This window comes from Bombus pascuorum, chromosome 6, assembly GCF_905332965.1.
Source record: "Bombus pascuorum chromosome 6, iyBomPasc1.1, whole genome shotgun sequence".
Lineage (NCBI taxonomy): Eukaryota > Metazoa > Arthropoda > Insecta > Hymenoptera > Apidae > Bombus > Bombus pascuorum.
Genome location: NC_083493.1, coordinates 14,565,270 through 14,589,757, shown reverse-complemented (window position 1 = coordinate 14,589,757; position 24,488 = coordinate 14,565,270). Strand labels below are relative to the sequence as shown.

Sequence of the window (24,488 nt, the reverse complement as noted above, 5' to 3'; positions counted from 1 at the left end):
AAATGTCGTCAAAGACACAAGCGAAAAATTGAGCCGCTTAATCAAAGTAACTTGACTTGCGCTATGCGACTTTCACTATTCTCCCTACTCACATTATTTACCATCCGCTGTCCGAAGAAATTTCATTCGGAACAACCGTTTAATTAAATAACCTAACTCGTGCTATTAATCCAAACCTAAGTTCAAATTACTTGACCAATTTGAACGAGGCTTCGTCAACAAGTTAGCTAGCGACGTTGCGTGCGATCACCAATTTCTACGGGATAAGACGATCGTAACTTTACGACCACGCGAAACGCGATTAAGCAAACCTTCTTGATTTACCTTTCCTTCGTCGAGATTAGATCGTCTTACCCACACAACGTCAAGTTGCAAAAGGGGAAAGCGATTCGCGGAACTGCGTGAGATCGAGGGCGATCGTTCTTCCCGGAAGCGGAGGAAAATTCGAAACGCGCCCGAGGATCGAAGAAGATCGCCACGGTTTGTCTGTATAACGTCGGTCAGATTCCGCTTGTTCCCGGCCTGTGCGAGTCGCATTATCCAATTTTCCACGGTGCTACGAGGTGCAATTGCACGCAGAGGCGGATGGCGTGGGCCGGTGTACTCGTTCGTCGGCTGGTTCCCGCGTTGTACGTTTGCCCGTGTGGCGGCTGGCTCCAGCTGGTGCGCGATGAAACCTGCGGTCGAATCGGTCGCTAGTAAATCGAGAGCTGCTATAAAATCGATACCGCGTAGATCCAACGATTTTTTGTCCCCCGCGAAGCTTTCGGTCACTGTAAATGATACCACATTACGTGGGAACGATAGCCTCGCGTAATTGAAATGGAAACTGCGTAACGCGCCGACTGGAATCGAGCGAAGGCTAATAGAGAGACGTGGAAGATATTTCTGACCACTACGATTTGTTATAACAGTTTTATTTGAATTTGAACAAAGTGTACAGATTTGTGACGAATTGGTAGTTACAAGCGGTACTTACTATTTTCCTGTAGAAAGAAAATTCCAAAAGAAAGGTTCCAGCTTCTTTAACTTTTGTTCGATACGTTCCGGTTCCTGTACACAAAATATTCGTTAAGTTACACGATTCCTCCCAGTGTATCTGTAATTATATCGTGGAAGAATTATGTCTAATTAAGCCGTAAAGTTGTACCTGCGAAGCTTCCGATCGAAGTACGCGGATACACGACACATTAATTAAGTAATTTCCCTTGAAAGACGAGATCTAAAACGTAGATGTCATAGAGAGTAGGAACGAGTTACGAAGAATTACACGTAAAAGGAGGAAAGCATTACGAGAAAATACGAAACCTAGGCAATAGCGTGGATAGTCTGGCAAATACCAACGAGCACACTGGTGTCATTCATGAAGATGAAAAAGACGAAGATCGATATATCGGTACATACAGGCTCTCTTCAAAGTTGCTTAGTCAAAGAACGAGCTGCGGTTTGGAAACATCGACGGATGATTTACGATGGTTCGATACAGGAGAAAGGGCAAAATACCTGACTCCAAAGAATACCTCCATACGTCGAGACGCGTTTTTTTTTCTCCCATTCCGGATGAAAGAATTTTCGATTACTTCGAGTTAACGAGCGATCGCGTAAAGTCAGCCAATCTGTCTGCCACGCTGCTTCTGCCGTGTGTTTCGTCTTTATCGACGAAATTTCACGGGGCGGAGTTCATGGAATAAAGGAAGAAAGGGGCGTTCGGATTACGGTTCTGACTTAAACCGAGCGTGCCAGGAATCCCCAGTGATGCTTTATGTTTTCGTCGATACGTGATCCCACATCGTACGATCTTCGTACGTCGTCCATCGTTCTCGTTATTAAAGCGAGCCATTTATCTTGTAGTCTGCGAGCTCGTTCGAAATTCCTTTGAATAAAGTCTCCCCCGTCGTGCTGTTTAATCCAATCGAGGACCAAGCAAATCGTAGTTTGTCGCAATGTTGCGAACAAAGTAGTAGAAACATTGTAAAACCATAGAATTATCGTTGAATCGTAAAATTATAGATTCTGTAATTAAGCGAGTTTTTCGGTGAAATACAGAATCGACGAAAGGTATTGGATGATAAAAGTTTTGAACTATGACGCAAAGTTGGATTCTCCTGATCGAACTCCATAACCTGTTCCATTCTTCTTTTCCGATACTATGGATTGATTTAAGAAGATCTTGATACGATAGCTTAGTTTCATTCGACAGGTCGATTATTGCTTCTCTGACCATAATCCTACTCGAAAGCAGAGATTGACTCTATCTTTGACTGGTCGTTCCTGGACTGGATGAACCGCAGATGGAAACAATCTTTATAGCTTTCGCGCGTGAATAAATCGTTCACGATGCATGTCCAAAGTGTAAAGTCTAAATTCGCCTTTACACGGCAACGAGTATCCTTTTGAGGCGTTAATGGCTCTTGTAGATCGATCGATAAAGGTAAACGACGTGTCCCGATACGACCAGACCGTTTAACACCTTGGAGGCTGGTGTGTTTGCAAATGTGAAACCTGTCGCAGGAACCAACCAATAAAAAGAAGACCGGGGTCTCTGAATGGCCGGCAAGGTTAATACGATTGGATGATTGGCTCGATTAGCAAATTGGCTGGCGACGTGTAGGACATTGGGATAAATGAGGATATGTCTATGCTGGGAACATGGCACTGCCGCAAATTGATGGGAAGGGATCGAACGACAGCCTCGATGTCATCGCTGATATATTATGAGACATGGTTTTCGATAGGTGGGCTTACGTGCGCGTGTCAGCTCGACAATTAACGCGACCCTTGTAGAGTTGCACCAAAGGGCCAAAGGGTAGTAGATGGGGGCCCTAAAAAATGGAATTCAAGCAACGCGATCGAATACCCTTTTTTTTTTTATTATTCGCCTCCGCTCTTTCCAGGTGAATCGTCCAACGATAAAATTTCGCGAATCGCTCGCATCCCATCACGCGTCTCGCGCATCCCACGATACGAAAGTACCGGTAATTTTTATGTATTTATCGTTCAATACGATCGATCGAGCTATGTATCAGTTTCTTGAAAATAACGTGTATTTCATGAAATAGGAATAATGCGATTGAAGATGTTATGATAGAAGAACAATAATACGGTAAGTCTCGTTTTCTATTTTTTACAGACAAGCAGTTTTGAACTTCAGCAGGTTGTTGATCGATAATTAAGATGTTAATAAAATTATTCGTTTATTTGTATCTCACAGAGATCAGAAAAGTAGTTGAACGTCGTATGCTAGTAACACATCTGCAGTAAATATTTTGTAACGTGTATATACATACATTTTCATATTGGTCTCAAATTTTGCCAATATAATCGTAACACATGTCGATGAAATTTCAAAATACGTGTAACACATGAAGCATAGACATAAAAGTTTTCTGTGGTAAATATCCAAACACTTTCCCGAGCCAGTGTACGACATACGCGCAATACAATTTGTTCGTCTTGGAAAATTAATTGTAACAGTAAATATCACCAAAAATCCAACGATAGAGATAAATCGTGAAAAGGATTTATGTAATTCTCGCGTAGTTTCTCGATAGAGGATAACCATTCAAAATGCATCGATATTTCTCCATTTATTTCTCCTAGATTGTCCGTAAAAACAAATACCAGATGCATATAGATGCGTCATCGCGAACGTAGGCCGTGACTTTCAGCGTGGGCGACGGAGGTGTAGCTGAAAGCTGAGGAGCGTAGCACGTGGGTTAGCAGAAGAGCCGTATCTGGTGAACGGCGCGTGGCAGATGAATTTTTTCATGTCACCGCCATTGATTATTTTCACTATCCGTTATCCCAAAGATACATACATTTGTATCTCGTTAAGCCAACCATTTCGATGGTTCTGTTTAAAAGCATCGTCTCATCCTGAACGTTCGTTGCCTTATAAATCCACAAATGGATTCTCCATTTTAATTTGATAGCTGTATTTCTGAGTAGGGGTGTATGATTGAATATACCACTAGGTATTAATGTTATAGAATAATAATTATACTAATACAATTATACTAATACATTTGAGAATTCGAAAGGGATAGTACTTAGGTAGATCGTCATTATATTCATCGTATTTTATTAAGTTGACTGAAAAGTTTCTGAAAAGATAATAGATGAACAATTTCTGTTTTATATTATTTTATTCAATTAGGTATGATCCATTTCCTTCTATTTCTATTATTATGTTCGTGCATAATTGAATAAACTATGAAACAAAAAATATCGCGCGTCTATTATTTCCTTATAAAAAGAAAGAAACTTTTCGGACAAACTAATACCTAATATTTGCATCAGTTACATTTTCGTTAAACCTGTGCTATATAGTCGTGACGCAACTAGAACGCAAGAGACTAATTATAAATATTTCATTTGAGTTAATTTAACGCGACAAAGTTGAAGTAGCACAGAGCTACAGCAATCATAATAATCTACTTAATATTATGTAATAAATTTTCCTACTTTTACCCTCCAACAGATCAAAATATTTATGTCAAAACCTAGTTCCTTATCTCTTAACAGCACATTTGAATATTTTTCAGTGACGATTCGTTAAAATAAAGCATTGTATTCCCATTACCGCGAGATATCGAGCGGAAACAGTAAGTTTCCTCATCTTGGGATTTCCTCTCCCTGCGGCCTTTACTCTTCCGATCTGTTTGAGTTTTTCGTTCGAGAAAGCTGTTGTTTACCACGTTGTTCCGCGATCTATATCTTTGTTCCGTTGCTTTGTTCCGCTGCTTTGTTCCGTGGGATGTTGGCATAATGAACGATACTTGCAGGAAACTTTGCCGGTTCTCTTACCTCTTTGCATTTCCCGTCCTCGATGTAACAGCGCGAAAACTATCATCCTGAAATTTCCAACGTATTTCAACGAATTACAGCTGTCCCCCGGACTGGAAGTGAATAACGTATTCGCTGGAATAACGTCAGCCGCACGACAATCCTCTGTGGTAAAATAAAACACGATAGCTTTTTCGATGAATCGAAAAAATGCCGGTTGATATTAAGGGCTATATTGCTACCTGTCCGAAAAAAGTAACAATAGAAGTGGAAAATATTCGATCGATAAACAAACAAAATAACATGAGCAAAAAGCATGCGAAGGCCAACAACTGCGAAGGGTTATTCAGTCCATTGCGCGTTAAAAGTTGCATGCGTTGCTAAAAGAAGAAAATAGACGAAACCGAAGAAAAGGAGAGAAAAATATATAAATTCCCGTTTATAAGTATTAGGGATACCTGCTGGTCGTGTAATATCATGGTTGATACAGATTGTTAGAGAAATAATTAATCGATTAAGATTTTGTATTTGTAAAAAAATAACAGTCGAAATTAAAGATTATTCGGAAAAGTTTTAGAAGAAAATGGCGAATGAACAGTTAATTATACGTTGACTCCTATGTAATTCTTTGTTCTAACATTTATTCTTAAAAAATAGGGATGAATTGAACAGTTCAATTGGCTGTTAAAATTGCCTGCATATTCGATAGTTACAACCTCTCTATAATACCAAAAACGTTTTTAAAATATTGCTTCTTAGTAGTTTTTCTTACAAAAATCTCACAATCTATCAGCCATTTACGAGAAGCATAATCCTCAAAGAATTGGCCCCAACCAATTCTTTTCGTTTTTAACAATCACACGAAGATAATACTATTTTTCATAAAGTAACATTGAAATAATATAATCCTACAAAAATGTATATTTTTCCTGAGATCTTCGTATATAACCGATGAGATTTTTATTACGACATCGAACATATCGCTTCTTCACGGCCCATTATTCCAAGCGAGGTTTAATAATCTTCTAACGGTTTGTCAGCTTATTTATATACATTGTATTTCTCTAATTGTCCTAACCCTAATATGTATTTGTGAACGGTAATGCACTTGCATTCAGGCGGCGGGAACTTCTCTTTATTCTCTGCTCGCGGTCGAAACTACCTCGCCCACACGAGTATGACGGGTCACACCCATTTAATTTCGCGGTTTCTCTTCTTTCATCTCCCCTCTTCAGGTTGCTCGAGCATCGCCTGCAATCAGTTCTTGCACGGTCTTCCTCCGCATTCGACCATCTCCACCTCCGTCGCGTCGCGTTTCGCCTCCATTCGTTTGTTCTCATTAGTCCGCCATTTATCCTTCGTCTCATTCAACCTCGCGGTTCACCGAAATCCCCACGAAGAATGGCCTGGCCAATTGCGTCTTCGTTGGCGCCAGGCCCAATTGTTTCTCGATCGGATACGTTCTAATTGCGGAAACACAATTAGCGCGAATAAATAACCAGCCAGCCAGGTGCGGTTTCTAATTAATTCTCCGCAGGTTGTTATCGGCCAGTGAACGAATCGTCGCCGCGTTTTATCTGTCGTATCGTTCAATTAAAATCTTCAATACCGTAAACAATGGACTTGCTTCGATTAAATTACGTTTGTAGAAGAGTACAATTAATTTGAGTACTTGAAAGGTGATAGGTTGCAAAATAGTTTGTTAGATGTATAAGGAATCTAAAAATTTGATAACAGTTCATAAAATATATATATATAATAATTCAGTATACTGTAGGGACAATAATAATTACTAGAGTGCGCAGTTTTATTCGTTGATAGGAAACTTAAAGGTGACAGAATACGCGGAATACGCGTAACATGCAAAAGTATCAAAAACAAATTTCTATGTAGATTCTGTTATTTGCCCTTTACAAGAATACCAACTACATTGTTATACAGCGATCGGACAATTATACTTAAAGAGGAAATATTAACGATTCTTCGTCAGATCGAAAGAACTGTGAAGATGGAAGGGCAAATGAATTTAATCATCGCCAAGAGAGCTGGAATCGATGCCTTTTGATATCGCTTCGACCACGATACGTGGCGAGCTAATCGAATGCACGGGAAAGAAATTGCACAAGAGAAGTCGACGATACGATGGCTGAAATCGAGTTCGGGTCTCACTGTCACGAAGATAGCACCGACCGATTTCGTGCACGCGACCAAAGTGAGGAAAGGGGGTTACAGGAGCAGAAAAGGGATGGAGCGAAGGAAGAGAAACGATCGATCGAAAGCTGCATTCCTTGGCGAAGTGAAAGAATCGGTTCGTGCCAACCTATGCCGCTTTTCTTTCGAAGCGCTGAAGAGTTACTTACAATTCGTTGACGTAGATCCTTCGCCACTACACGCCATATTTTCTTTTCATTTCATTCCACTTTGTCACTGTTTCACTGTCTCTTATTCGTCGTTTCTATTTAATGGAAGAAACTCGTGGAAAATTATAGAACAGGACGAAACCGTGAACACTAAAATTACTCTTTATTAAAAATATTTTTAATTAAAATATACTCGTTCCTAAAAATTCATTTCGAATTATATTGAGAGAACGAAAATACCATGTATAATAAAACGTCGAAAAAGTCGAGTGCGACAGACAGATGAGTAATTATATATTTTTTACTTTTTAATAACATTTTTGATACATAAATATTTAATACATAAATTTACTTTCCTGTATAAACCACGATTATTCCGATAACTAAACCACTTTCTTCAAATTTAATTACAAATGCAACTGGCCCATGATTTATATACGTTCTTCAAAAAAATCTCCTCCGCTTTATCCGCTCTGATATTCGTTTGAATATGTTCCATGTTCTTTATTGAATGTATCCAATTTGTTCTCCGAAGTCAGTCAGATATCTACTGGATCGATACGAGGTACCTTGAAAAACGGTCCGGATATCGTAAGCGACGTACCAGTCAAATATAAGGGGTGAAATCTATCGGATTCTCGTGTCTGTGGCCGTTTGGTCGGAAATGCTAGCGGCGCGTGGTGTCCGCTGGCCTGCCGCCAGGGACCGGAAGGGACGCTCGAAGATAGATTTACTCGCGATTCGAGTGGAGCACGGCTACCCCTAAAACCGTATTCCGAACGCGAAGAGTCGCTATCTCGATAGCCGCCGCCGGAAGAAATACAATTTCGTGTCAGCGACAAGATCCAGTTCCATCCGTTCTACCTTGGTTTTCATTCGAGAAACGACTATCCTTCTTCGCCTATAAAAATCACTAATCCGATGGAATTCCGTGTGCTTTCAGAGTTAGTGACGAGGTGACGACGACGACCACGGGCACGACGGAGACACACGAAGAAGAAACGAATCAACCAATCATGGCTAAAAGCGCCGAGAGACTTCCTGGTACGTCCACCAGGCTGAGGACCCGAGACGACGGCTGCTGTTCTGTGAATTTCTTGAAATACGTTCTACACATCTACAACGTGGTGTTATTCGTAAGTAATGTAAAGTCATGTGCTCTGATATATCTTTGATATATTCTGTGCGTTATATCGAGCGAAATACAAAATGGACAGTGCATTGTCAGCGACCGACGGGGCAAACCATTTACGTTCTCGCCCAGCTCGGCTCGCGTTTACAATCGGCCACGTCCTCTGCAACGATGTCGTTTCGGCCTCGTAAACGCCCCCTTTTAATTGTTATGGCTTCAAGCACCCGCCGACATCGATGAAACCAACCGCAACTAGATCCTCGCCTCGATCAACGAACCGTAATCCGGTTCTCCGTATTCCAAAAAAATTCGCGGAACGTTCCGAGTGTTAGAACACCGAGTTGACACAGCGATTGATCTGATCGAAAGTAGATTCGTACGCTTGGACGTGCGTACCGACTGCCTTTGTCAGTCTGAAGTAAACTTGTGATACATTTGGTTTTCCTTTTATGAGAAAAATGCAGTACAAACAGCAAACGAATGTGTATTCTTCGAGGAGAGGCTGCTCTTCGGAAAAGAAAGCACCGAAGAATTCCCTAAACAAAAAGAAATTCGATTCTTTGAGCAAGCTTAGAAGACATCTTGATAAATTTATTCGTGAAAAGTCAGAGAAAGTTATTGGATGGAACAGTGCATACATACGAACCCGTTTTCCGAATCGTCACAAAATCGGTACGATTTTATCAAACGACTTAATACTACGATCACGCTGTATTTGAAACTTCTTTCGAGCTTCCATTGAAATTTCATCGTATTAGCCAGTTATCGCTTTCTATTTTATAGTATTTAGCGTATTAGTAAAAATTAACAAGAAAATAACTGGCTTCCGATTAACATTTTACGCTCCAGATAAAATTCAAGTCCCTTCTTTTTGCTTAAACTCTCTGAAATTTCTGTTTACGTGATATAAGGGCGTATATTTTCAAACTTCGTGAATTTCTTCGTCCAAAAGTACGTCGAAAGAGTGGTATACCGCAAAAATTAACGAGGCAATTCACGCGCAAACCCACAGGGACATTTCCTTAACGGAAACAAGGTTTCGCGTTTCGTCTCATGGATGCACGAGCGTTGTAAACAGCCGGTGAAACATCGTGACCCATCGTGATACATCCCATAAAATGCTAATGAAGTCCGCGTGGTAAGGTGCAGCCGCGGGCCGGGAATGAAAGCGTCGAAAGGCGAAAGAAGGAGAGGAATCGAAAAAAGAGCAGAAAGATCTCCGAATCGATCGGTAGCCCTTACCACGGAGCATCGCAGTTTAATGCATAAAATGTCGACGCCTCGTTGAGAAGCGGGTCCCACCGAGGACGTCCGTGAGATTAAAATTAAGCGAGGAACTTGCTCGAGCCTTGTACCCTGTTATTGCCGCCGCCTTCTCGCGCAGTCTCATTTTTCATAATTTTGCCTGCACGTGCATCGTTTCCCTTGTGTATGACAGATGCTCTATTCTTGTTATTTTATCGAAAATGATCGTTGCATTCGCCATTCTAGCAGTCACAGAAAAGAACAATGAAATTTCTATGGTTGCGAATGAAATTCTATCGTAAATTCCGTGTGGTAGAACAGTGGGTAGAGTTGATAGTAAAACAATTGTGATTTTTAAAAAAAGTCGTATATTTATTCGGCTGATCTATAAGAGAGGTAAAATATTTGTGTTTATAAACTAAAAAAAAAAAAAAAAAAAGAAATAAAAAAAATAAAAAAGGAGATGAAATATGTAAAATTCTTTGAATACGACAGGATCTCAAATCAATTAATTATTTCACATTTTTCTGAATTTATTCGAAATTAATTTAATACATAAAATTATTTTGCTCAATGCAGTAAATTTGTATATTAAAATTTTCTGCGATGAAAGCTACTCAAGTGCCAGAGCTACTAAAGTTCTCCGTTAGATTATGATAATGAAATGAAAATTCAGCCTCTTTTTTAGAGACGAATGGGCATGCTGGAGCTTCTGAAATTCTCTACGCTCTACTAGATCGTGATAATGAAATAAAAATTCAAAAACGCGTTTAAAGAACGAACAGCGTCAGCCGAGATTGGTCGTAATGTTACGCGTTAACGTTTTCTTGTCATGTTTCTGTATTTCCGTTACAAATTTTCACCGATGACATGCTTTAAAAGTGAGTAAAATACAATACAAGTTACATCAAACAAAAACTAGATTACAGAAAAACAGAAAAAGCAATTGAAACGAATGAAAAATCCATAGTAACAGAGGGATACTTTACGTTACATTTTAACACGTTGAGGAACAAGAACTTCATAATGTCGAGAAGTTATTCTGTTATGTAGATCGCTGAAACGTGGATGTGTGTAATTTAATTATAATTTTCCATTACATTAGCTCTCACAGTGATCATTTTAATAAATTAAAAAGCGTAAAATGATAATAACGTTACAAACATATTTTTTATTAATCATTTACACCAGACTTTACAATTCTTTATTTTCTAATCTTCTCTTCTATCGATTGCTAATAAATTCTCGGAAATAAGTTTCTAGCTTTTAAAGAAAACTAACATCAATTATATAACCTAATACAGCTGTAAAGTAAAAAATTGATCAGATTAGTTTTCTAATCTAGTAATCTAAGAAACGTTCGTCCAAGCTCCATCTAAGAAACTCTATACGTACAGACTACAAATACATTTCGAAATATTTAACTTTCACTCGTACTTGATCCCGACCCCAGTCTATTCTACGTCTGATTATTCCCGAGCGATCATGTCTATTGGTATACTCGTCGAAATTGGAAAATCACCGCGATGATCGTCGCGCTGGTCAGAGCAGCCGCAAGATTCGATCGAGCTGAATGGCTGACTTTAAACTCGCTTGGTAATAAGGCTCGATAATGCAGGGATAATGCAACAATAACCTCGCGAGAACAATGGCCGCGCAACAATGCCGGCCGCTTAACGCGTACGTTTACTCGCATTGATTGCGTTTGCAAGTGCAGTCACCCTGCCAGACCGAAGTCACTGGATTATTCCAATGACTGCGGTGTTAGTCGTCGCCGTCAGGCTGTTCCCCGTCGCTCGGGCACGTAACCGTTTGAATTCCTTGGCGACGATCTTCTTCGTTGGCAGAAATTTGCCTGCCTCCTCCTTCGATGCATAGTTTCTCATTGTTAGGTGTGTTCGCGTAGGACGTTAAGCGAATATAGAATGAAGCGTAAACGTTGATTTCTCGATCAGTTTCCGGATCGCTAACGGATTCCCGGTTAAAGGAAAGTTCGATCGAACCAATTGTAAACTATTCGCGGTCAAAGTTGAATCGAACTACGCTCGAGGGAAGAGTGGTACTAGCCTGATACCTTTGCCGCTTGTTAGATCAACGAGCGTAGAATAGCTGGCTAGCTTGGCAAAAAGGATAGTTAAAGTTGTGGATAATCGAGCGATTAATAGATAGAGCGAAGTTAGTTATTACACGATTTATTAACAAGGGATAATTAAAGGATGGAAGAGGCGATCCGGTTGCCTTCTCCCTGACTTCTCTTTTGTTAGGGTAAAAATGTGTCCCTACTAGATTTAATTAAAAAGTGCTTAAGAAATGATTAAGTTTTGCCTAAATGGAAGGTAGTGGTCACTAAATTCTGAAAAGATTTCTCTAGAAATTAGTTGATTCTTTTAGTGCTAAAAATAACCATTATAGATAATTAAAATTGCGTTGGTTACTGGTAATCATTGTGGATGACAGGAGCTGATTTTTATTACGAATAACCGTTATGGGTGATAAAAGTATTTTGTGGTTGCTGTTAACCAGTACTGATGATGGAAATTGATTTTGGTTACTAATAATCATTATCATCGTCGACGATGAATTTTGTTTTTCATGAATATTATATCCATTCGATGATAGAAATTCGTTTGGTTACTGTTAAGTTGACTGTGCATTTTGACGCATTTGCGAGAAATTTAAAGGCGTACAAATGCACATGTTATGCAAAAATATACAAAATATACAAAGTTGCAGTATCCATTTTCCCATTTTTCCTAGGTTCTGTTATTTAAATTATTTTCACGAAAACATGAATTTACATAAATATCCGCAGTTTACAGATAACACCGTTGTTGTGGCTAAAAATATTTTTGCTATCTAATAACCATTATCGATAGCGAAAATTTGGTTGATTACTTTCGACCATCGCTGATATTAAAGCTATTAGTAAAGTATTACGAGCATATTTAATACAAGTTTACGTTCAATCGCCATGAAACTATAACGTTTAACGCCATTAATACATCGAAGAAGGAAATTAAACGCAGAAATGAAATTCCCCTTATCGGATCAGTTGATCGATCGTTTGATCGATGCTTTAGTTATTCAACGTTTAATTAGCCATCAAGCGCACGATGAATCTCGCGCCGATCAAAGAGTATTCGGGTCTTAACGTTGATCGTCAGACTTGTATCTTTGCCCTACGATCGACAAAGTTGATGGCAAGTTTGTCATCGTTGCATCGTTACTATACAACTTCTAATCGATTGCTTCGGTGTTTCTGAGCAAGTGTATCTATATGTAGCATAGCACACGGTGCAAGATTGCTGCAATTTGGACAACTCGAATACCGTCCTGAAACTTTACACTGAGAGAGAGAGAGAGAAGGAGAGGGGGAGAGAGGTTATCTCTGACCATCTCTGTAGGAAGCCTTAATTATATGGCTAGTAGAGATCGTTGGCTGAACTACTAATTACCGATTAATAATAATGGACCAACGCATTCAAGCTTGGCTATTCGAGAACGCTGGAGATTTTCATTGTAGACTTGACATCATACTTGAATGTCTTCCTTCTGTTCTACATAATAATGCACCTAATAATGTACGGATTGTATTTCACGAAACAAAGTGAAAAGGGATGCGAAATGAAAGGGTATTTTGTTTCCTATTGTTCCGACGTTGTGCATGCTCAAGCATGCGTACACCCCGGAAAAGTCTAGTGAAAAGTTTATTCATCAAGGGCACTCGCGTGGCGTTTCATGGCAAACTTTCCACCGCAACCGTTACTGCTACCAGTGTAATTTTTTGAAGGGAAAAAAAAGAGGATTAGCTTGTTTGATGCAGCACCGTTTTTATTTCGATCCGGATTAATTCGCGTGGACGAAGCGTCACGCGTGTGTTTGTTTTAAAACGGTTGAAATATTTTTGTTAGGGTATCAACGATCGTAAATCAACGAAACTATTTCCTATTCCCTCTTATATTTTTTTATCCAGTTAGCCAGAATTCTAATAATTAGTGAGCCAATCTTTGGCATAAATTGTATATTTAAAATTGCTATTTTCATGTTCTGATTGTCCGAACGATAACGACTGATCCAGATTATCAAAGAAAGTCGAACTTGTCAAAATTTGGGTTCTGTACGGGATAACAGTTTAAGGGAATTTGAAACTGCCTGTAGAGATCGTAGAAACGTAATGAATTAACAATTCGTAATATTCGCATGTAATAATTCCTTTGGTAATTGAAAATGTTTTTCCATTCTATCCATTGAAAAACTTATTCGTCACGGAAGGTATGCGGAAAACATGACAGGGACGGTTCGTGGAAGAAAATTGCCGCTGTTCCGATCCTCTTAGCAGTCCCTTAAGTCGAATTAATTTTAACGATCGCTAATAACGAATATCAGGGCACTTCCTTCATAGAACGTTGGAGCGCAGAATGGTTCGCGCAATAAAATACGATTATCTCGCCGCGTGGTCCAATCGCATTAGGTACAGCCCCTCATTATATTTGTAATTCCCGCATTCCACGCGGCTCGTTTGAGCCGCATCGTTGCGAGTTCCGTGTTAAATACTGCGCGTTTAATAGCGCCAACGAAACAACATTCGGCAAAGTTATTCGAAGAACCACAAGGGGAGAAAAAAAAAAGAAACGAAGGGAAGGAAAGAAGAGGAAGGAAGGGAAGAACGGACGAGAAGAAATAAAAAGAATCTTGGAATCTTGTCTACGTAGTACCTACCATTATTTGTACTAATTCCAAGCTTTAAGATTTTATACGCTACTTCTCTACTGCCCGACACTAAATGAACGTGAAAAGTACGCATATGCTAACAATTATTAATATTATTGATGTAGATGTACATTTATATGAGTATTATTCATAGGATACGTGCTTGCGCATTCATCAACTGAGAATTTCAATTAGGTTATTTAATTGATGAAATTGGATTAACCTTTGAACTCGGAAAATCTTCATGCGTTCCTCTCTACCAATTCGATAATTAAGCACGGAAGTAATTAAGAGAAAGTTTATAACCGGTCCTCTGGTATAATTAAGAGGCATTTGTTTTGTCATATATACCAATTCATTAATGTATATTTATATTATATATCTTTTACGATATAGTGAATAAATAAAGATTGTTGGAAAGTTTGATTTAATTACGAAGAGAAATTTTCCCACCGGATTATACCGTAAACTCGTTAAAATCGTTACTTTAAGATGAAATATTCCATGAATTTTTTTATCGGAAAGATTCTTGTCACTATCTTTATATTTAATGCTCAACTTGCTTCTAAATATTACGCGTATAACGCTATTTCTTTCAAACGTTTCCACTCTATGTAATTACCAACGTAATTTCTAATATCATATCTACGTTTATAAAAATTACAAACATAACTATGTAACTAAGCCTTCCTGTATACTCCCATATATGTACTTCCTAAATAGTCGTTTACTTCGATAGATGTTTCCCGGTTCGATTTGCATAAGTAAAACGAAATTGTAGTCATTCGTAGAGATAGGTCTTCCACGACTCAATTAGCATAAGTAAAAAGAAAAAGAAAAAAAAATACAAATAGATGAGTAGACTGCAATTGCATGGCCAACCAGAGGATTGAAACGAGTCACTCTAAACGAACGAAACGACCGTCATCCGGCTTATTTCTCGGACGAGAACGAGTCCGGTGACCGTCCGGAGGTAATGGCTATTCGCTCGAACGTATACCACGGGACACCTAGTGCATGCCCTAGGGTACTTGCGTTTCCGTGCAGGCAGGACGCGTATACGCACAAGGCAACGCAGGAACGCACGTAGGCGCGCGTGCATACCGGTGCGTCGTCCAACGACAGATCGCACTTGACACGTTTGTCGATCGTGAAATATCAAGCGTGAAGCAATGTCCACGCGCTCGCATCGCTCACTTCTCAGTACCATCCTCTGTGCATCGCTAAAATCCTTTTCACGCGCCATCCCGAACGTAGCTCGAATTATTCTGCTTCGCTGTTTACCGTTTAATTATCCTCGACACGTCAAACAGGGAGTGAAGAATTTTTCACGAGTATCGGAAACGTCTCTGGCTTATCTCGAAGAGGATGGATAATTGAAATTTGTCACGTCTCGAGCTGGTTAACTTAGGTTCGTTAGTCGACTCGATACGCTGCTTAACCCTTGTGCGCAACCGAAAACTCGTATATATATTTTGTCGGAAATTTAGTTAATTTGTATCTCGCGAAAATATGGTAAAATTACTTTCGGTTTCTATTCTCTGAATAATCTCGTGCAATGTCAATTCACTTCTTCGAAATGAAAATTTATACAGTAAATTTTACGTATTGTGGTATTAAAGCTTCAAATTTATTAGACTGCGCTGTGCTTTCTCTTTTGTAGAAATTGTCAGATTTATCATTAAGAAGTAAAGGTGGAACAATTTCTCGAAAAAGATTTGCCAATATAAAACCGTTTCTGCGTGTTTAATTATTAAGAATTGATCGTTAGAAAGGATCATTAAAGATTGATTATTCAGGGGCTTGATGAAGATATCTTACTGCTGTCTTCTACAAGAACTCGATTTACGTCGACCTACGAACGATTTCTTGAATTTATCTTACACTTCTGTCACTTGGAATTACATTGTAGCTTCGCGTAATTAAAACTGTATTTGGTACATCGTAGAAAGAGAAAATTATAGACAGTTTGAGTTACGTACGAGAGTAAGATTATCGCTATATGTTTGCCAGCGAAATAGAATGTGCGAAACTCACTAACTCCACGTGTGGTAACCTGAGTTCACCTTTGATAAACTGTCGCTAATTTGCAGCAGTCAGGTGGATTCGCATTCACGCATCGCGTGTCAAACGTAATTTCCTCGAGCCGTCTACGAAGATTTTTTTTCTCGACTCTCTCACAGAAGTAAGACTTCCAAACCTCGAAGAAACGAAGGAAAGAGATGTTTAAGTATAAAAGTAATGTGGGAAGTCCTGCTAAACGAAACGTAGTTTCTCTATGCACACTTGAACAAGTCAGGAGAGAGACGAGAGTCGTCGAGACACGATGTAACACGTAATTATTCTAATTTCGCTAGGGAATAGAATAGCTCTCTGGCTATACAGGGTTTACGTGCCTCCTGCAGATTGAATCTGGGAATATTCCGGGACCGGGCTCGGGCCGGTTTCACGCTCCAAGTCACGGAACTAGAATCTTTGTGCAACGAACAGGGACGCAGTCCCGTGATGGAATCTCGTTCTCGGTAGTGAAAAGCGAGGACGAGCCTCAACAGCGAACCTTTGTCGCGCTCTGAAAGGTTATTCAATAGCTTCATCGCTCGGTGATCGTGCATTACGCAAAGTAGCCGCGAGTTTTGCGTTTTCGCGTTCATCCACTCGTGTTTGATGTTGAAACGACACGATCTGCTCATGACCAGCGATGGATGTTTGAATTTCAACTTCAAAGCAATTTGAAGTTCCTCATAACTATGAACAATGAATATTCGAATATGATTACAGACTCGGACATTTTAGATCTTGATTAAATATCTTATGCCGATACACTCGCCTCGACGAAGGTATATATTGAAAATGTTTGTCAGATATTGAACACTTACCGAGACCTGCAAAACATTGAAAACTTCCAAGGCCTTCGACCATCCTCTCGTTTCTTATATTTTCCCTCGCTGCACCCGAGGTACATGAAATTTTCTCACGTTTTCGTTATTATATCAAAGACTAATGACGTTTCACGATATATAACAAAGTTAAAGATTGAATCTGAAGATCTTGAAGCTTAAATGACCGAAATAAACCTGTCTTATCGTACATCTTCGTTTTGCCAGTGCGCATGGAATAAATTCGCGGATGTGTGAATGATCATCTCTGACACATTGTAAATAAGACAGCAGCTATTCTCGCCAAGAGATCTTCTCGGTTCTTATGCTAATAGGATGCTCACCTTCGATTTCAAACGCTCGAGCACAAGACGAATCTCTCATTCAACATACTTAGACCGATTAATGTAAAACTGCTCTTAGAACGACGTTCTCCAAACTGAGATCTACCGTGCAACACGCGAATACATGCAATGTTTCTCGATCGATTCCGGCTAGCGGTTGAAGATCGATGGATCCCCGAGTCGATAAACTTGGACGGAATGTCACGCGCGCTCGCCAATTTCTGCGAGCATTTCCAACGCTGCATTCTCCGATTCTCTTATCGATCTAGCGAGAAATTGGGCCGGAATTCGGTGTATCGCTGCTACAGCGACCGATTATTTGAATTTATTGGATAGAGGCTATTAATAGCTCCCATTGTCTTTTAAGATTTCTGGCATTTCTGCACGTTTCGAGACATTCGAATTTCGCGATTTATTAATATTTCGAATAGCTTGTATTCCAACCGTCATTATGAAAAGTGTATAACGAATGGTACAAGAGAAAAACAAAAATAACATTTTTCATGTTTCACAGAGAAACAATTTAAAAACTCACTGTGTTGCCAATCAATTTTGTATTACCAATTTCTCTCTTTTTTTCAATTTAGCGTTAAACATATGTATATCGCTGTCAATTTGAATGAAACTCGCGTGCAGAATCTCAATTGTCCACTCGTATTCCACTGCGTATTAGTCACGTATTTTTGACCACTCTCCAAACTATTATATAGATATAATCGAAAAAGAGGCTCCAAATGAAAAAAATAAACGGTTATTCTGGATTTTCAATTTATTTTCGCATGTACGAAAAAAAGGTTCTTACCAAATTGTCTATTTGTATTGAATCGAGAATTAGCCAAGTTCACGTACGTACTTGAACGCTTCTCAAACCCGATTTTCTCGAAAACGAGGCTCCAAACGAAGAAAAGATTATTCTACGTTCTCGATTCATTTTCACGTACAGACAAGATCTTTTATCCTACAAGCGTATCGAATTGGAAATGAGCCAAATTCACAGTAGCACGACTGACCAGTTTGCAGATTTGATCTTCTCGGAAATGAAGCTTCAAATAGAAAAATTTTAATCTTCGCTTTTGTATGTAGAATTCTTCCTCTCGTATTCAATCAGAAATTATCCAAGTCCGCGTGAACCTGACCCATTTTCAAACTCGATCTTTTCGAGAATGAACCTTCGAACAAGTAAATTCTATTCTACATTAACATTTTGCTTTAGTTAATTTCCTGTTTGATTGCTCTACCGTATCTTATATAACAGAGACGTAGAACAGGAAGTCTGGAAGAGGGAACTGGCGTTTCATAGCACGAAGTCTGGGAGTCGTGCCCGGGGGTTCGACCGATTATCGTAAAGCTCTCGCTGCAAATGATTCCATTAAATTAACCGACATCGTCTAAGTTTCTCGTGTTTCGCGGTTGAGTCTCTGGCGGTGGGCACGCAGCGTCGAAATTGTTTATCATTAATGGCATTACGAAGCGGTGCCGGTGGCCTTAAAACGGCCGTCATAAATCGTGCGTGTACCCTGCGTTGTACATATATAGTATAGTATACGTATACGCAAGTATCATGCCAAGGGAGTGGAACAACAGGCTGGTATAGCGATGATATCTCGTGGCAGCTGCAGCTGTACCGAAGAATGCACCGAGACTAAACGCGAGAAATCATCGAACCATCAGGCCGTGTGTCTGTTTTTCCTTTGGCCCTACCTTTTTTTCTATTTACTCTGATACGAACCAGCAAATTTCCCAACAATTAACGTTGTTACGTAGCTAACGGATTAACTAAAATTCTTATTCATTGACTCAATTTTTATTCTCTATTGGTTCGGGACCGTGTTGTACAATTGAACTAATACCATCAGCAAAATTTTTCGTGTTACAAATTACCAATACGAAGTAACAACTTTGATAATAATAGAAATTGAATCTTTCGCGAAAATCCTAATAATAAATGAGAGGTTTATAGCCTGAATATTCTACGAGACACTCGAAGTAAAGTATCTGTTACAATATTTAGTACATGACATAGATTTCTATTTAAATTCCATTTGTTTAATTATACGTCCACAAAAATATAAAAATATATAAATATTTGCAATCTATTCATAATTATGTAATAACGAGAACGAAGATCATTGCACGAATTTAGCAAGATCAAAGCACGAAAATTTCATCGCTTCTGGCTTCAATTTGGCAGACATTTGATGCAAGCATGTATATATAGGTTGACATGCAAACAGGCGAATTCTTATTTGCGCGTAACTCGCGGATACAACGGGCAGGACTTAAAATTAGACGCATCCCCGACATACTTTGCGCCGCTACGTGATCCGACGTGAAAAGCCAGTGCATTGCGTAACAGCGGATATTCCGTGTCAGTTAAAATCCACTGGCCCGGGCGGAGAGAAGCTTTGTTACAAATACAACGCAAAAGTATAACAGGCGGATGTCTGCTTATTTAGCATCGGGATTGTACAGACGAAATTAATATGGATCCTGAAAATCATTAATATAGACCAATTGTTATTATGAAATGTCTCGTTTCGAAAATTTTGTAGATATAATCGAGAAATTGAAGTAGCGAGCAACGTAGAATTTCCAATATGAACAGAAGCGCCTCTTTGTTAACCCTTATACTTATATTATTTGTTATTTCAACGCTGCGGATGTTTCCTTTTATTAACGCAATTTTAACCTCCGTAGTTTCAATCTGTGGGCTTTCAACGTTTACTTTACTTTAAAAATTTAAAATGAGAATAAATGATGGAAAATACGTCGGATTAGTTAAATTTATTTATTTAATATTTAATTATATTTCGAAAATAGAACATTCTTTCTTTTATATTCAAAATTCAATTCTTCGTATGTGCTTTGTAAAAATATCCATTTGCATAAACATCTGACCGCTTGTAACATTCGTGGCCACATCATTCATAGAATTCGCATCCTTTCCACGCAGAATAATTACTTTTTAATTTCTACCACTTACATCGTTTACTATTTAAACTGCACTGTAAGTATCATAACAGAAGCAAAATTGAAACGGAAGAAGTTAAAGGCAAGTATAAAGACTCGAAACCCAGCGCGGAAACTAAGGAGCGACGCCTGAGGTCTTCGTAACGACGCAACGTAAAGAAAATGTTGGCTAAATAATAAAAAAGGAAAACAACGTCGTTGCCGGTGTAGGATAGCTTGCTCGGCGGTCGTAATCGTATCGTGCAAGTTATACAACTCGTACCTAGTTACCGTCCTCATAAATCTTGGCAAAAATTCAAGAGAGGGTGTACCACGATTTATGGAATTAGCAGTGTAATATTTTATAACCGTCGGACGAAAAGATTGTTAGACTCGAACAAACGTCGCTCGATCTTGGGGATGAGCGAAGCTATGACGATACTATTACGACGTAACTTCGTCAAAAAGAATACACTTTCTAATTGCTACAATTTCTTATTTATCGTATGTTATAGGACGAAAAAGATTTAAAAAAACTGCCAAGAATAATATAACAATTTTTACATCTTAAATTGTATTACGCACAGTGTAATTATTAAATGTTATTAAGTACGACAAGCGAAGATATACTGAGAAAATACAGAAGTATACAGATAGGAAATCAGACGACGCGTAATTTATGAAAGTTGTTTCTGAACGTTCATTCGCATTATTATCAAACACGTTGTTATTATGCAGGAGAATTCATTCTGACAACTTGTAACTGGTGGCTTATAAAATTTCACCAATAATATTGGCTGAATCGTGTAAGAAGATTGCGAACAATAATATTGAGAATATAAGAAGAACTGATCTTCCGAGGGACTTAATTATACTTCGATGTAGATTCAGGAACACTGCCCTTCTTAATACCTTCCTCCAAAACTACGTAATCTCTGTTACCCTCCAACATCGCAATAATAATTCTTGCCAATACAATTTAACTTACCCGTCAGAGAATGGCGAGAGGGAAATGAATTTTCTGCTCCATCGACCGTCAGATGGGGAGCGAAACGTGGTAAAGGAGTGACCGTGGAGCGCCGTTAGACACTCGTCTCTTTATTTGCTCTTCGAATTCATAATCTCTCGAAGAAGATAAGTCACCATCGCGTCTCAGGAAAACGAACGCACAAAGGTCTTAAAGCCCTTCGAGAGACGAGTAAAAGGGAGCTGCGGGGGCGTTTGTGGGAGACATCGGTGTCCCTCGAAGAATTCCAGAAAACCTGTCCAAACGAGGCTTTTAAGCTGACTGGGACGAATGTCACGCGTGCATAGTTAGCGGTCGGCCTCGAGGAACAGACGAAATCCAGCGCTCCTCTAATTGAGCAAGCTAGATAAAAACGACGCGGCTAGTCTTTTTATTTTCGGCTCGGCTTGATCGAACCGAAAATGGCCCGCTTATGGTTGGAACCGAGTCCTATAACTCGACGACGTTCGATCCATTGTTCTAAGCAGGCCAAGGTAGACTGCTGGCTTTGTACAGTAGGATAACACAAGAAGTATGTTCCGCGTTATTCGAATAGCATTGTTTGAATTTATTATTCGCATTTTACGTCGTATGGGCGCCAGAGCGCAAAAAGTTGCAATTAAACGAAGAGTTCTTTTAATACAGCAGTGGCGCATGAAATGTATTCGAGCATTTGTAGATACCTTTCATGTGTGAGGTGTGTTATACACTTTGAACCTTTTTATCGGTATTTTTTATCAGTGTTTTATCAGACTCTACATTTCGTTTTTATGCCATCAAGTTTTAATATGCTTGCATTTAATTTAGTTAATAGGTAAATGCTATAATAAAATAAATACGCTGGTGTGTCAATACTTTTTGCAGCCGCTATATGTTCTTTATTCGTACATACCTCTGTACGCATTATTTTCTCCTTTCCAAATCGCTTTATAGGAAGCAGTAATAACTTTTTGATCGCGTTGTACGTGATCCTGCCGTTCTGGCAGACCACCCAAGATTCACGTTCGACGGGAACCACGCGACAGAATGCCGATCGCCTCGACTCGAGCTATTCATCGCGCGTAACCATCAACATGTTGGAAAAATACGATGGTGCATAATCTCGTCTACTCGCGGAGAAAGTCTCCGCTCTTACGCACTTGACTTCACCGATTGTAAATATCTCCGCTATTCGAAACTTATGTGTATGTAAATAACATTCAACCGAACACGTCATAAATATTCCATCGCGAATACTAATCGTAAATTACGTTTATGTTCCTCTGGAGAGGTCGCAGCTTGAGAATCATCTACTTTTATTTCTCTTTCTCGTCGCGCAAACTCACTTCTCTGATACTAAAAATCCATCAGAAAATGATTTTACGCTGATATCTTTCTTATATTTTCAAGCTTTTGATTTGAGAAACTTTTTAACCTCCTGTCACGACTAATTGCAAGATCGATTGCTCTTCGACGTTCAAACTGGAACAGAGAATAGACCTGCGTCGTTCAAGTTCATCCATAATTAGATTACTCTATACTTATGCACCGTATCGTACAAAGATACAAAATATAATCCACCTATGGTATCTACGATATAATACGGGATTTACGACTCTGTGGCCGAAATACGTGGCCGCCTTCGGCATCGGGACTATGATAAAATAATAAATCGCTGCCCCCTCGAGCAGCTTCCACGCAGTGAGATATTTCGGAGTTGTTCGATCCTAGAGCCACGGGGATTCAAGCGCATCGCGGAGAAATATACTGACTCAAGAAAGTATTTGGATACTTTTACCATAGAAAATTTTCATATACACATTATATATCTTGTGCGTGTTATATAAAACATTGTAAAATTTTATCAACATCGTAACGAGACACGACTGTAGCAATTATATTGGTAAAACTTCAAACCAATTTGAAAATGTATATAACAATTACAAAATATGTATTGCAAGCATATATTTGATAAAAAAAAATTGGTACACGCTGTATATATGTAGTTTAAATAATTGTCTGATCTCTGCGAAATATACGTACGCTTACACTAAATATCGTATACTAAATAATTTCTACTACGTATACCTACTCTGTACACTTTATACACCTATATACTTTCAAATTGGTTTCAAACTTAACCAATATAATCATGTTACTCGGGTCGCATTACGGTGCTAATGAAATTTCAAAACGTTTCGTAAAACACACATAATATGTTCATGTGTACAGAGTTGCTCTAAGTATTCAGATACATGGTATACAGTATGTACCAATATCGACTTGGATTCGAAGCATTCCTGGCCGGATTTTTCTACGAAGATATATGGTGTAATGCGTAGGTGCGGTTTCGTTCTGTCAGCCCCGAAAAGAACCGGCCCGATGAACGCCGTAGATAAAAGAATATCGATTAACCGTTGATGCAAACCCTTTTTCGATCGTTGCTATTTCGAAAATTTACGGCTCCATGCGATGAGATAGAAAGGTTTTATAATTTTTGCAATATGTGCTCGCTTGGAACGTTAGGATATATGACAGGGAACTATTTCTTTCCGGTCAAAAACAAATCCCGGTTATATTAGGCTGTAACGTATGAAATGCCCGTTTGAACGCTTCATATCCTTTGCGTAGATTGCCTGCAGTATGGTTTATGTAGAAGTAAAGGTTGATTTATGTTTTTCCATTCCCTGTATCGTTTATATATTACAGCGCTGCAAAGTCTTCGATATTCTATCTGCAACGAGAACTACATATTCTTCCTGAATATTCTACTTGGAATGAATATATACCTATAAAATTTTAGTTACATATCTATTTTAAAAGCCATTCTGCATAGACGATATTAACATAGTTCTTGAACACATAAATTGTTTTATTGTAGCGTATAATACATTGCTAAGGCAGGTATTATTCGTCGTTGGATTTTGTAATTTTCTTCTAGAGATACCAGCAGCTCCGGAGATAAAGAACGAGGTGAATCCACGAAGATTTTATAAAATAATATTTTTTCAGAAGTAGTATTGGAAATATTATATCTCGATGGCAGAAGTATGTCAATATTTATCCTGGTGAAAAGCAAAAGCATACCTATTTCGTCCAAAG

General features: G+C 38.9%; 1 protein-coding gene and 1 long non-coding RNA gene across 3 annotated transcripts in view; one reads left to right on the top strand and one right to left on the bottom strand.

Annotated features, from left to right (window-relative positions):
- LOC132908082 (CD151 antigen-like) overlaps positions 1-24,488 on the top strand; it is a 90,318-nt gene that overhangs the window by 45,115 nt on the left and 20,715 nt on the right. For both annotated transcript variants that reach the window (XM_060961714.1, XM_060961715.1), the window contains one exon: positions 8,089-8,281. In XM_060961714.1, coding sequence (XP_060817697.1) covers positions 8,089-8,281 — 193 coding nt within the window. The remainder of the gene's footprint in view (positions 1-8,088; positions 8,282-24,488) is intronic.
- LOC132907729 (uncharacterized) lies at positions 901-3,279 on the bottom strand. The gene is made up of 2 exons (XR_009658258.1): positions 1,151-3,279; positions 901-1,053 (listed from the first exon to the last, which is right to left on the bottom strand). It is a non-coding gene; the product is annotated as an uncharacterized LOC132907729 (long non-coding RNA).